This window comes from Macaca mulatta, chromosome 12 (assembly GCF_049350105.2).
Source record: "Macaca mulatta isolate MMU2019108-1 chromosome 12, T2T-MMU8v2.0, whole genome shotgun sequence".
Taxonomy (NCBI): domain Eukaryota; kingdom Metazoa; phylum Chordata; class Mammalia; order Primates; family Cercopithecidae; genus Macaca; species Macaca mulatta.
Window position 1 is genome coordinate 115716172 of NC_133417.1, and position 14290 is coordinate 115730461.

At 34.7% G+C, this 14290-nt stretch overlaps 1 protein-coding gene across 7 annotated transcripts in view; it reads left to right on the forward strand.

The window, feature by feature from the left end:
- Positions 1–14290, forward strand: part of CPS1 (carbamoyl-phosphate synthase 1) — a 156631-nt gene that overhangs the window by 65438 nt on the left and 76903 nt on the right. For all 7 annotated transcript variants that reach the window (XM_077957513.1, XM_077957508.1, XM_077957512.1 and 4 more), the window contains 8 exons: positions 2807–2896; positions 4932–5060; positions 5626–5732; positions 6576–6714; positions 7616–7693; positions 9236–9334; positions 10172–10267; positions 14086–14275. In XM_077957513.1, coding sequence (XP_077813639.1) covers positions 2807–2896; positions 4932–5060; positions 5626–5732; positions 6576–6714; positions 7616–7693; positions 9236–9334; positions 10172–10267; positions 14086–14275 — 928 coding nt within the window. The remainder of the gene's footprint in view (positions 1–2806; positions 2897–4931; positions 5061–5625; positions 5733–6575; positions 6715–7615; positions 7694–9235; positions 9335–10171; positions 10268–14085; positions 14276–14290) is intronic.

Genomic DNA, 14290 nt, shown 5'->3' on the forward strand with positions numbered 1-14290 from the left:
GGAATATACAAAGCCAGTAAATGGTAGTTAGAGTTGGTGGTAAAGAAATTGCACATTCTTATTTTCCCTTCAAATCCTTTAATCAGTGTTTCTTATGGTTCTATGATCTCTATTATTCATATAATAAAATTATCATTATTAATAACTATGTCTTATTAATAAAAAATAGGCACGATCTGTTGAGTACTTATTATCTGCTAGGTTTCTTCTAAATGCTTTACACTGATTAACTTATTCCATCTTTAGAGCAATTATATGAGATGGATATTATTAGGAACTCATTTACTGATGAAGAAACTGGGGTGTAGAGAGATTAAATACCTTCCTCAGTGTGAATGGCCACAGGATTTATATGTAGGAAGGCTTGGTCTAGTGTCTACCTTTCAGAAAACATCATCTCATACTGCCTTTCAACATACTACAAATAATGGTTATACTACTAACAGTTATACTATTAGTAACCATCATTATACTACCATGTAATCATATTCAAATAAGTTTACATTGTTTCACTCCTACCTTTTACATATGCAGAGTAAGGATTCGATAATTTTAAATCAGAAATGGTAAAATATGTGAATATGTGAATATGCTGGAAACAGACTCTTCTTGTATGAGTATCCTACCCCCTCCTGTGACCAAACTTTGTCACTGAGGGTCTTTAGAAAGGATGTTCCCATGCCTTTCCTGACACCTGTTCATCTGGGAAAATATTCATGCTGTGATATAGCACCAATCAGAAGGAGTATAGAGAACATTTCTAAGGAAGAGTTCCAGTGTGAGAGTTTTTAAAGGCTTTAAAAAAAAAGTTATTCAAAGAGTCAAATAGTCTGATCAGTAACATGTAAGACTCAGAGGAAACACACATTGATATTATCTGGTATTCAGGCTCCTGTCACATGAAAATGAGAGACAAGGGTTTGGGGTTCCTATAAATTAGTACTGAGTCGTGATGTCCATGTCGGGCAGGGATGTGCATTCAAAACATGTGTTGTTAAAGAAAATGAATTTTAAGTTAGATATGTAATTACTTATATGTATGGAATTTGATCATGGTGTTTGCAATATTCACTTCTGATTTTTAACTTTAAAATTGGTCCTATTCATATGACTTCCCTTTGTTTTACATATTTCCCTGTGAAATGATTTAGTTTGAAACATAGCATGATAGAGGGTGATGATAGATGATAGAATGTTAGAATTGAGAACTGCCTTGGTGGTTTAGTCTACCATTTCCTAAATTGGAAAACGGTGGTGTGGAGCAGTTCATCTGAAAAAATTCTGTGGTCAAGGAAGGTTGAAAAATGCTGCATAATATATTCCTCTCTCGTAAGTCCAAACACAAATCCATATATGCAAGTATTCATGAGGTCTTGTGTAAATTCTGTTATTCTTATGGATAGTTTTTAATGTATTTGTGTAGAGACCAGCAAAAATGAGCATATCTGTGTTTTTATCTATGTCAAATCAAGGGAGATGCTGCAATGGTGAAAGCTGGCTCTGTTGTTTCTTAATGCCAGTGCAATTAAATAATGTTACTATAGCTATGATAAAATGTGCATTTGTATCAGGAGATTACATATATTTTGTGAGTTTTGTTTGGCTACATGCCTTGGAAATGTTGATAACTTAATTCATTGTCTTGTAATTACAATTTTCTGTAGCTACAACTAGATGGTAATATTGCTTTATTTTACAGCAGAAGCCTAAGGTTAAGAATAGATCTAAACTTTTTCAAATTATTTGGTGAGAAAGAATACCTGTGGCATTCAATTCAGCAATAACTCCCCCAGATCATGAAAGGATGGGGGTATGTTTTTTCCTTCAGAATAGTCAGTGGGAGGAAAAAAAACACATATAGTTAATATATTTTTTCCTCAACTACAGTCTAAGGATTATAATTTCACATTCTATATAGACTTAATGGAGAGGTAGATATTTCAGTCAAAATAAACTGTTCTTTCAAATATTCAGTTTGCACTTTTCATCTGAAATTTTTCACAAATGATGAAATCATCCTAAATTCACAGTGTGCTAGCTAACAACTCTCAAAGCAGGAACCAGTGTGTGTGCCCAGCCTTCTAGGCTTTCTCTCTATTTCTATTATTTCTCCTTTTATGACTTTGGGGAGCTGCTTCTTGGGTTAATGCCTGTGAAAATAGATCTGCCTCCCAGCCGTGCTTTAGACATAGATAATGATTATGATATGCTCTGGGGTCTTTTCATGAAATCTACCATTTAAATGCAAACAATTGCACAGCAACCTAAAGGAACTGGTGGTCTATACCTGCCTAGCAATTCCTGTGACTCTCATACTGATTTTATCCATTAGGCCCCACTGAAGAAGCCTAATGTACAGTAATTCAGCTTTACCCCATTCGATCTTTAGTGCAAGTTGAGGATCAAGTGGTATTTAAAGCACAATGTATCTATTGCCGCCTCTGTCTAGTGCTGAATCAGGCAATAATACTTAAAAATTTCATTGCTAGTAGTTGTTAATGAGGCAAAACATGGGAAAGATGGTTAACTATGGACGCAACCAGTTTCTTAGAGATCATTATTATCACTGTAATCAACAGTTTATATAAAACAGTAAAGTCTTTTTTTTCTCATAAAAAAGATACAGTCTGTGGCACTTGCTGTGCCTTTCTTACAAATTGTTTGTTAACTGCCAGTCACTCCCTAGTAGTTAACAGTCAATCTGTTACCAATCTAAGTTGCAAAGCATTGTCAGATGTGTTTATGGTTTTGGTCTGTTGCCCATAGCTGGGACTTCCCTCTCATTCTCTGGTTTTTAAAATGGCAGGATGTCAAGGTGTACGGCAAAGGAAACCCCACAAAAGTGGTAGCTGTAGACTGTGGGATTAAAAACAATGTAATCCGCCTGCTAGTAAAGGTAAGTAATTTGTTCATCTCAAAGGTGAGGGTTTGCCATATTGACCATTAGTGTTCAGCCAATTTCCTCTGTCACAGAGGAACTTAGGCATTCTTTCAGAATGTCAGGGGTCTACACTCTTCTTGTTGCTTTTGATTTACAAAATAACAGATTTATCCCTGTTCAAATTAAAGATATAGACTGCTATGGTTTTTCTTAAAAAAAAAAAAAAAAACCTCAAGGGCCACTAAAACGTGGAAGAAAATGATGACTTTTCTTGTCATTAATTGACTGACAGTCTAAGATGCATCATGTTCACTTTCTTTGTGGTATAGAGATGACCAAAAAGCTAGAGCCTGTCTGATAGCATCTTCTTTGGGCCTACATTTATTATGCACCACATGTTTGTAGGAATCATGCCCTGACACAGTGTGAACTGTCACAGTGCTTTTATATCAACTGTTAGACAACCAGTTAAAATTAAATCTTAACAATTCTCAAGGAGAACTTAACCATCATAATAATGTTTCTTAAACAAAGTTTGGTTAGGATTTTTCCTTCTCCTCACTCCTCTCTCAGTCTGTCTCTATCTACACATCTCCCCTCCATACACACACATACACACACACACACACACACATTTGCATAACACCAAATTAGCGTGCATATTGGGAGATTCTTCATTGTACCTCCTTATTAGAGAATATCAGCAATATTCAAATCATGATTTCAAATTCTTTTCAATTTTATTAACAAACATTTGCATGGATAGCATGCATGGTAGCAGATGCTGTGGATGACCTTAGACAGGTCACTCTAAGGTCACTCTAAGACCTTAGACAGGTCACTCTAAGAGTGAAATGGTATCTCACTCTCAAGTTACCATTTTAATTCATGTTGCCCATCTTCCAATTTCTAATATCTATATCTCTTTGCCTGATGGCTGGAGCCTACTGGCAGGCAGTAAATGGCATAGAATTAATGATCTCTGGAGTAGCCCCCAACCAAAACTCAGAAAGAGCCAGTGTTTAACTACCGTGGCTCCTTCGTCCCATGGATAGACAGTCTCTAAGGTAACTATTCCACATGGGCTCTCAGAGTGCCCTAGTGGGCTTAAACTTCACTTATCCCTAGTGGTAACTGCTTGCTAATGCATACTTTATTGGGGTGTTTCATGATGTCACTTCCTCTCTGATTAGAAGGAAGTACCTTCCAAATAAGCTTTTATTCTCTCAAATCCTTGTTTCGGGAAATGCTTCATGGGAAACCCGCAAAGACACCTTCCTATGTGCTTTTATATTAAAACAAATTTCTAATTTTCCATTCGAATATAAATCTTACAGATAATGAGAAAACCCTAGGAAAGAAGGCTGGTTAAAATTTGATAAGACAAAAAGGCAAGACTGAAAAAGTTCTGATGTGGGCCAACTTAACATTTTCAGAAAATGGATTTGTACTTTTTTGCAATTGGTAGTGTGAAGGTAACCTACTCTCCTGTCAGTCCAATCATGGCATTTATAGGCACTGAAACTTCTCTTGAGTGCAGGACGGTGCATTATCTATTTTTTCAGGATCAAAACTTTTAATGGTGATTGTTTTCCTTTTTTTTCTTTCTTTCTTTCTTTTTTTTTTTTTTCGAGACAGGGTCTCACTTTGTTGTCCAGCCTAGAGTGCAATGGTGTGATCTTGGCTCGCTGGGACCTGTGACTCCTGGGCTCAGGTGATCCTTCCATCTCAGTTTTCTGGGTAGCTGGGACTATACCTGGCTAATTTTTGTTTTATCTTTTTTGGTAGAGATAGGGTTTTGCTCTGTTTCCCAGGCTAGTCTCGACCTCCTGGGCTCAAGCAATTCCCCCATACCTTGAGCTTCCCTATGTGCTAGGATCACCAGCATGAGCCACCAAGCCCGGCCCCAAAGAAATTTTTGCATTGTTTGAAATGTTTACAAATTTTTCCTTCCCTTTAAGGAATGGTTAGTCAAGAGAAAGTCTAACAAAATTATACTTTGGCAAAGAAACATGTTATTAAATTCGTCATTCTTGTGTCCCTTTTCCAGCGAGGAGCTGAAGTGCACTTAGTTCCTTGGAATCACGATTTCACCAAGATGGAGTATGATGGGATTTTGATCGCAGGAGGACCGGGGAACCCAGCTCTTGCAGAACCACTAATTCAGAATGTCAGAAAGGTGCAGTGAACCTGGAATTAACGTGTATCTGTGTGGGAGGTGGGGGCTTCCGCTCTGTACCCTGAAAGGGCTGTGATATATTTTATTTATTTAGGCATTTTTCAATGCTGGTATTTGTGACTTCTGAGGCAGTGTCAGTAGAGATATTCTATAGGGGAACCAATGAGGAGAGAATATCAGAGAAAATAGGGCTTTTCTTCAGGCAAAGTAACTTTGCGATCATGTCCTTGAGTTAAAAGAACTGGAGTCCAATGGCCAAATGTATTTTGCCCTACAGTTGTGAACTGACAACTCATGGTTCCTCATCATGACCTGGGGACCCATAAGACCTGCAGGTCTCTAAAGAAATATTAAATCAGATTTAGTTTAGTCTGAATGTAAAGTACATCTTATTGAATTCTAATGCTACAAGTTTGTCAATCATGTCCTTTTATATATTCTCCTTTAATTCAGTTACTATTCTCTTTACCTTCTTAAGAAAAAAGGATACCTTGTTTTAATTCATTCAGAAGCAACATTTTTTGGAACTGTACTAATTGATTAATAAAAATTCTCCCTGATTTAGATTTTGGAGAGTGATCGCAAGGAGCCATTGTTTGGAATCAGTACAGGAAACTTAATAACAGGATTGGCTACTGGTGCCAAAACCTACAAGATGTCCATGGCCAACAGGTGAGGTAGTTTCACTTTTGCTTACAGTAAACCAGTTCTGACATACTAACTAAGTACAAAGAACTCAGAAGACTTACCTGCCATTTCTTTAGAGTAAATAAATAGCCATACCTTACATGGTTGACAGTTGACTACCTGATACCACTTTTATTGCATTTTTGGAAAGCAGGCTTCTCTAATGATAACCTTGCTATAATTTAAAGTTATTTTCCTTCCCTTGGCATAAATTGAGGTTATAATACTCAATCAAATGATACTTCAAGGGAAATTGTTTTGATTTTAAGCCTAATTTCAGAACATTGTAACATTTTCAGAAGGTAAGTGTGACTTTAGAACCGAGAAATCTTTAGATCCTCTCGGTTTCTCATTTTTTTTTGCCTCAAACAATATTAATTTATTAAACATCAGGCTTTCCCCCATGGTCCACCCTCTACATAAAGTACAATTCAGGTCTAAGCAGTCCTCTATTTGTTATCTCCCAATAACTCTCTGGCTTTAAAATTATTGTAGTTCTCTTAAAATAAGTCACTCGTATTTCTTAGTTTCTGTTAAGCTGGTGAGCAACCCTTTTTGTTATGAGCGCAATGTCCCCTTTTCTAAAACTGATTATAGAATTTAATAGACCTGTGTATTTAACACTCAACAAAGCTTCCTGAATTGATTTTTGTTGGGAAAATTATTGGGATTAACAATCTGTGACTTTTCTCACAGACTGATTTTCACTAAGCAATTGAAATTTTAAATTTTAATAGGCTTTACTTTTTCACTACTTTATAAGGAATACATTTATATTATCCTCTTCACTTTTCTTTTTCCCTATTGTTTTTCTCCTTTTCTTTCCAGAGGGCAGAATCAGCCTGTTCTGAATATCACAAACAGACAGGCTTTCATTACTGCTCAGAATCATGGCTATGCCTTGGACAACGCCCTCCCTGCTGGCTGGAAACCACTTTTTGTGAATGTCAACGATCAAACAAATGAGGTAAATGATGTCAATAAACCTGTTCAGTTGGTGATGAGAAATGCAGGGTTTTTAAAAATAATTGATACATAAGCATAGTATATATTTATGAGATACATGTGATATTTTGATACATGCATATCATATGTAATCAAATCAGACTAGGATGACCATCACCTCAAACATTTTTTAAATTTAGTTGTACTGAGGACATTTCAAATCTTCTCTTCTAGCTGTTTTGAAATGTGCAATAAATTATTCACTCAGAATATTCACCCAGAATTTTTAAGTACACTGTGATGCAAATACCTTTCTACTGTTTGTTGGTGATTTGGTTGAGTGTTGAAAAACAGTTATAGGTTTTCTCCCATAGCCCTCTGTGTTTTAAAAAGTCATTTCTCTCTCTTATTCTCTCATCAGTTGACTTGTTAAGATTCACTATTTGAGTCATTAATCAACAACTATCTTATACGTTCAATGTTAGTGGGCTGTTGATCCAAATCTGTTTGAGCCCAGTCTAGGTGGGTCTCTGGGACTTACTTGGGACTGGTATAGTCTTTAAGAAGACCCTTGGAAAAGTAATTTAGGACCTGGGGATAAGATGAGGACTTGGGTTTATTCTGAATAGAACCCAGAAGGGTCCCAAAGGCTATAGACCAAATTTGTTATTTATTTATTTTAAAGGAAAATACATTCAGTTGAGTCTTCATTGACCCATTTTCTATACTTATCAAAATGGTCAGATATGTAAGTCCTTAAGATATGAGGCCGTGTTACTTAATAGTACTGTTAGTTACAAAAATTTTATTAAGTATCTAACTCAGTTTTTAAATTTGAGCTTTATTGTCCCCTGAATAATACATAGCCACACTTGACGTTCACTATTACAGAAGGAATTTCTTCCCATTTCTTATTTCTTTAGGGGATTATGCATGAGAGCAAACCCTTCTTCGCTGTGCAGTTCCACCCAGAGGTCACCCCAGGGCCAACAGACACTGAGGTATGTTAGAAAGATGAGGCCTATTATGTATGTAAAAAAAAAATGTGGAAATTCAAAAAAACCAAAATAATCACCCCAGATGATCTTGAGCAGAACATTCTCAAGAAGAGTGCTTTGGTAACACACATTTTGTATTAAAATCTCCCCATGAATGTCACAGAGGAAATTTTTATCTTTTTTAAAATTTAAAGTGGGAAAGCCCTTAAGAAACCCGAAGCGATGCTATTTTTATTTAAACCCATTATCATTCTAATATATTTAGTTCTGAAATTTACAATTGTTGTACTATGCAAATGAATTCCCTATTGCTCTCTCTCGGTCTCATGACTGAAATGAAATTTTAATCCCCCATCTGTGACTTCACAAAAATCCCTATGGCAACTGGTTGTGTAGCCACTAAGGGAGAATAAACAGCAGCAGGAGAAGGAGGGGAAGGGGTGTACGGGGGAGAGAGGGCATGCATGCACATACATAGATAATTCAGACAGCTTCAGAAAAGAACCACAAAGAATGCTTAGAGGAGTTTTGTATTTAATCTAAATATTTTCACTTTTTTGTGTGTGAGCTCTTAGTTCATTTTTCAAGCACATCTTTCCAAATAAATTCTTCGGGTGACATCTAGAAAAATCTGAAGTCTGTTATGACTTCCCCACACCCAGGGACCTCCAGTAGCAAATCTTCATTGTCAGAACTCTCAGAAATGACTTCCAGGTAAAATGGGGAAGAGAATAAGAGCTTTCTTTCTGCAAGCTCTGCTCTACTCTCTCATGTCTGAATTGCCTTTTTAGATATCTGTATTTTGTTCTTGTTTTAATATTATTAGGAAATACTGATTCTTAATAGCCAAAATCAGTATTATATTACCAACCCATGATGAAACTCATAAATCAAATTTAGTTATGCGTATCATCTAACACATGCTAAGTAGTTTTTTAATTTAAAATTTAAATTAGCATATATTAGTGCTTTGGATTAGGAACATTGCAATTAAGATATGTAATAATATCTGCTATCACATAATTCTTCTTTTTTGTCTTTCCAATAATTGCAAAATGAATATTCTTTGCTGTAATTTGTCATATCTAGTGAAACAACAGAAGTAAATCCTTTGGCAAAGTTTAAGAATAATCTTCAGAAATTGTTTTTTAGAGCTGATAGAAATTTAAATTTAAATTAGTATTTCTAATTTTCTATATCTTAAGTGATATAGCTTCAATCGTTATATCCACCTAGAATTTGATTTAGAAGAAGCAAATGATATACAAGTTGCTGTAAACTTGGCATTCTCAGAAGGCATCTGATATGTTTATTGCTTGTTGGAAACTTCTTTTTTATAACACTAGAGGTGAAGAGAAGTGTTTATTTGATTAAATTCTTATACTAGTAAGATATGTAGTTATTGACAAAAAAGCAAAAAAATACATATGCTATACTAAAAATTATTTGTTGCTTATCTGAAGTTCAAATTTAACTGGGCATCTTGTGTTTCATCTGGTGAACTTAAGAATTTTGAAGCTTCTAACTAGTTATATTTTCTTCTAGTACCTGTTTGATTCCTTTTTCTCACTGATGAAGACAGGAAAAAGTACCACCATTACATCAGTCTTACCGAAGCCAGCACTAGTTGCATCTCGAGTTGAGGTCAGTATGTGGGCTTGTCTTTGGTTTATGAATTTGGATTGTCCCTATCATGTGATGATTTTTAAAAACTGAATGATATAAGGTATACTAGTGTTTAATAAAATATGACTGATAAGACTGTAATAGTCTGTCATTTTGTAACTAATTATTTGGTTCCTTCTTGATAATGTTTCGTGGAACTTTCATGGTTTAAGTTAAAATAATGTCTTTTCTAAAGTTTACTTCTTCCAGAGTAGTTGTAATAACATAACAAAGAATAGAGTTTAGTTTAAAATTTATTTCCCATTATCCACAAAGCCATAGCTCTATGTAAACATGAGATACATTTCAGACTACAGAAGCATTACAGATGATAGAGTTCTTTTTGTTTCAACCAGAATACCTGTTATTCAAGGATTAATATAACACTTGAATCCTTAAGTTGAATATGTATATTAGTGTGATAAGGTTTTTACCCATTTCCTTTGTAAACTGTACACTTACATCGTTATTTAAAATTTAGAAGGATGTATGTGTATTTGAAAAAATACCACACATAGATGTATTTATATATATGTACATATTTTTGGATATTTATATATGTTTAATAAAATGTAAACCTCTTCCAAAAATTTTTTACTTAAGTGAAAAACCTTAATAAACGTTGGAAATCACATTGAAATTAGAGATGTTTTAAATTATTAGTCTTTTTCTCTATCTATTACATATTTTTCATAACATTAGACCTTAAATGACCACATAGACTCAGACAATGTGGTTTGTCTTCTCCACTCTTGAAAATGCCTTATTTTCCCCATTTTAGCAGTAATAACAATGTCGTTTTCTTATTGCTTATAGGTTTCCAAAGTCCTTATCCTAGGATCAGGAGGTCTGTCCATTGGTCAGGCTGGAGAATTTGATTACTCAGGATCTCAAGCTGTAAAAGCCATGAAGGTGAGAGAATATGATCTTCGTTAGAATTAATATGCTTCCTTTAATGAGTCTAATTAGTATTTTATAATTTAGATTTATGACACTACCTCTTTTCAAAGTTGCTGTAATTATTTTCCTTAACTGTGCCTTTATAAATCTTGTATTAAAGAAGCTTGATCACGAGCAAGAATTTCAACTTTCTCAAATGTGCACATCTGTAAATTGAGGTTAGATTAATCTCCAAAATTATTTAGGTTACTGCCTACTTATAGTGAAAACATATATAAAGCCACATTTATTGATGCTGTTTATTTCTTTTGAGGCAGTGAGCGTTTCAAATATACTTGTCTTTTATGTGAAAGAGAAATTTTGGACATCTTTGTTGCTTTAAAATCCTTCAAGTGCTCCACAGGATGCTGTGGGCATCTCTGTGGTTGAAATGGGAAACTCTGGTTGGAAGAGCAAGGAAAACAGTACATTTTGTTCAGGTTTTAGAAATTATTATCTGTCACTAGGGGACACAGTTCTCCCATCAGTGCCTGGGAAATGGGATGATATGGCAACACTTTCAAGTAGAAAAGAGGATTTGATATACAGGTGTGGAAGGACATCCTCCCTGTTTCTTTAAATCCTCTGGAGATCTCCCAACACTTACTGTAGTAAAATAAAACTTTAGAAAAATTCTATTGTATATTTAAGGTATTTCTCTTGAGGAGTTCAGTTGGTAACCCTCATCGTGCTAATCAGGCCATTCAGAGGCAATGTGAGCTCTTGGTGACATTGCCTCAGGCTTTGCAGTGTAAAGCCATTCACCAGAGACCAGGCTAGTAGAGGGCAGCATAGAATGGCAGCAGAAGACTGGGACAGCAAACATGGGACAAACAGTTGGCCAAAGGTTTTCTTTTTGTTAATATTCTATAGTCAAAGATTTTCACCTGATGGGTGTCTGTTGAAGGGGTAGAACACAGTCTCAATGACTTTACTCTTTTTCTCATTTGTTTTCTTTTTTTTTTTTTAATACTCTCCTCCATTCACGTACATGCACACTCACATATTTTTTGGAATACGTTTTCAAAATGATGTTTCACTTCTTTGTATTATGCTTTAATTTCTCATTAGATAATTGGAGACTGTCCAGTGGTTTAGATTAGTTAGAACACAATCTAAGTGTATTCAGAGTTTAGAATACATTTAACTAGTATACAGTTTTTATTCTATTTGGGAGTTTTACAAATAATTAGAATTTTTATAGTTTGTATTTTAATGTGTTTTACATCAACTGGGTAAAGTTATACATTTTTAACTAAAGAACAGGAATTATTAGATTATATTGTGATCACTTAGAAAGTTAATAACTAGAGATGAATTTTTAAACTAAAAATATTATAATTGGCGCATATATTGTAACAAGAATTAGAAAAATAAAACAAAATGATTTAAAATTAAGATGGCTTGAAATAAGTTTTAAAATAAATGAACACTCATGTGTATGTATAGGATCTTTTCCTGTATAATTTGACTTATAAAAAAATCACCATATTCATTGTATAGCACATTCAGAAAAATACTTAAATATACTAACATTTGTCACTTTTCTTTAGTAGTAAGGCTTTCTATAACTTCTGTTGCTGACGTGTTGTCAGTTGGGACTCAATTATTAAAATTCATCCCATATTATAAAAGCATTTGCTTATCTGTTTGTATCTTCCTGACATTTTATTAATAATATTACTCTTAAAATCTTGAGAGATGACTCATATTGAGGAAAGAACACAGGATTTGAATAATAACACTTGAATTAGAGCCCTAATATTGCCACTTATTAGCTGTATGACCTTTAGCAAGCCATTTAACCTTACTGAATCTCAGTTTCTTCATCCAAAAGGTTGAAATCTCTTTCATAGTCTTGGTATAAAAATCAAATACATTACTAAAAGTACATTACAAGCATTAAGTTACCATTTGAATTTAAAGCAGCATAAAATATATTTAATGTTTTATTCAGATCCTCCCCAAAGATATGTAGGGTTTTCAATAATAATTTCTATACCTTTATCTGAATATGTTGTTGACATTTTAGGAGAACTTAAAATTGACCTGCTAATGTATGAAATAATTAGAACCATCTGGCTGTATTGTATAATAATTATTTTGCTAAGTGTCACCCTCATACTGGTTTATAATGCAATTATCCTTAGTAGGCTACAAAAAGAAGTATTTTGAAGGTTTCTCCTGATGTAAGGAATAAGATTGAGCTATGAATACCTTCATATAGATATATGCATACATACACACACACAGACACACACGCAGACATGCACACATGCATGCATGCACATACATAGTTTTATTTCTTTTGCCATATGGTTTTTAAAATATAATATGTACAAACAGTTGTATAATGTTCTTTGTTAAAGCACTACAGCAAGCATGAAAATCTGGAAAATAAATGGAAACCAGCAGAAGGCTCTCAGTGCTTCCAGCAAGAAGGGAGCACATTATTCTGCATTTTAAATGTACATTCAATGTTCTTCTTAGACAAATAAATAGAAGGGGAGCAGCTTTATTTAACTTTTATTTTAGGTTTGGGGGTAACATGTGAAGGTGAAATAAGATCCTTTTTGAATAAGCAAATATTGAGGGAATTCATTACCACCAGGCTTGCCTTACAAAAGATCTTGAAAGGAACACTAAGTATAGAAAGGAAAGACCGCTACCAGCTGATACAAAAATGCACTTAGACACACAGACCAGTGTCACTATAAAGCACCCACACAAACAAACCAACATAATAACCAGCTAATAGCACAATGGCAGGATCAAATCCACATATCAATACTAACCTTGAATATAAACTGGCTAAATGCCCCCACTTAAAAGGAATGGAGTGGCAAGCTGGATATAGAAGCAAAACCCAATGGTATGCTGTCTTCAAGATACCCATCTCACATGTAGTGCACCCCTATGCTCAAAATAAAGGGATAGAGGAAAATCTACCAAGCAAATGGAAAACAGAAAAGAAAAAAAAAAAAAACAAAAACAAGGGATACAATCCTAATTTCAGAAAAAACAGATTTCAAATGAACAAAGATTTAAAAAAAGACAAAGAAGGGCATTACATAATGGTAATGGGTTCAATTCAAGAAGATCTAACTATCCTAAATATATTTGCACCCAACACAGGAGTACCCAGTTTCATAAAGCAAGTTCTTAGAGACCTGCAAAGAGACTTAGACTCCCACACATTAATAGTGGGAGACATCAACACTCCACTGTATTAGACAGAACATTGAGGCAGAAATTTAACAAAGATATTCAGGACCTAAATTTGACATTGGACCAAATGGATCTGATAGACCTTTGTAAGAACTCTGCACCCCAAAACAGAATATACATTCTTCTCATCACCACATGACACATACTCTAAATTGCAAGCAGCTTTCATATTGCCTCTAGTTCTATTTTACATTTACTAATTTAAAATTTTTGGAATATGTTATTCTTTTAAGGTTGATTGAACTACAGAGTTCAGTAATATTTGTGGATCTCTAGACAAATTGTATAGAAATGGTCTCCAGCTTTGCCAACAGTGGCAGATCACCTCGTGGTGATCTTCATGAGGCAGTCAATTCTTTTGTATAGTTTCATTTTCAAGAATGTCTTCATTTCTTTCACCAAATGGTTGTCTTCCTTTAACTTCTATTTACATGTCGTATTATGGATCTCTACAGCCCACAGATAACCTAAAAGCTTAGTTACCCCGTGTTTCTTTATTTAAGTGTGGCCGTTCTCTTCTTTAGAACATATATTCATGTACTGGATTCTTTTGCTTCTTTCAGGAAGAAAATGTCAAAACTGTTCTGATGAACCCAAACATTGCATCAGTCCAGACCAATGAGGTGGGCTTAAAGCAAGCCGATACTGTCTACTTTCTTCCCATCACCCCTCAGTTTGTCACAGAGGTCATCAAGGCAGAACGGCCAGATGGGTTAATTCTGGGCATGGGTGGCCAAACAGCTCTGAACTGTGGTGAGTTCTTATAAG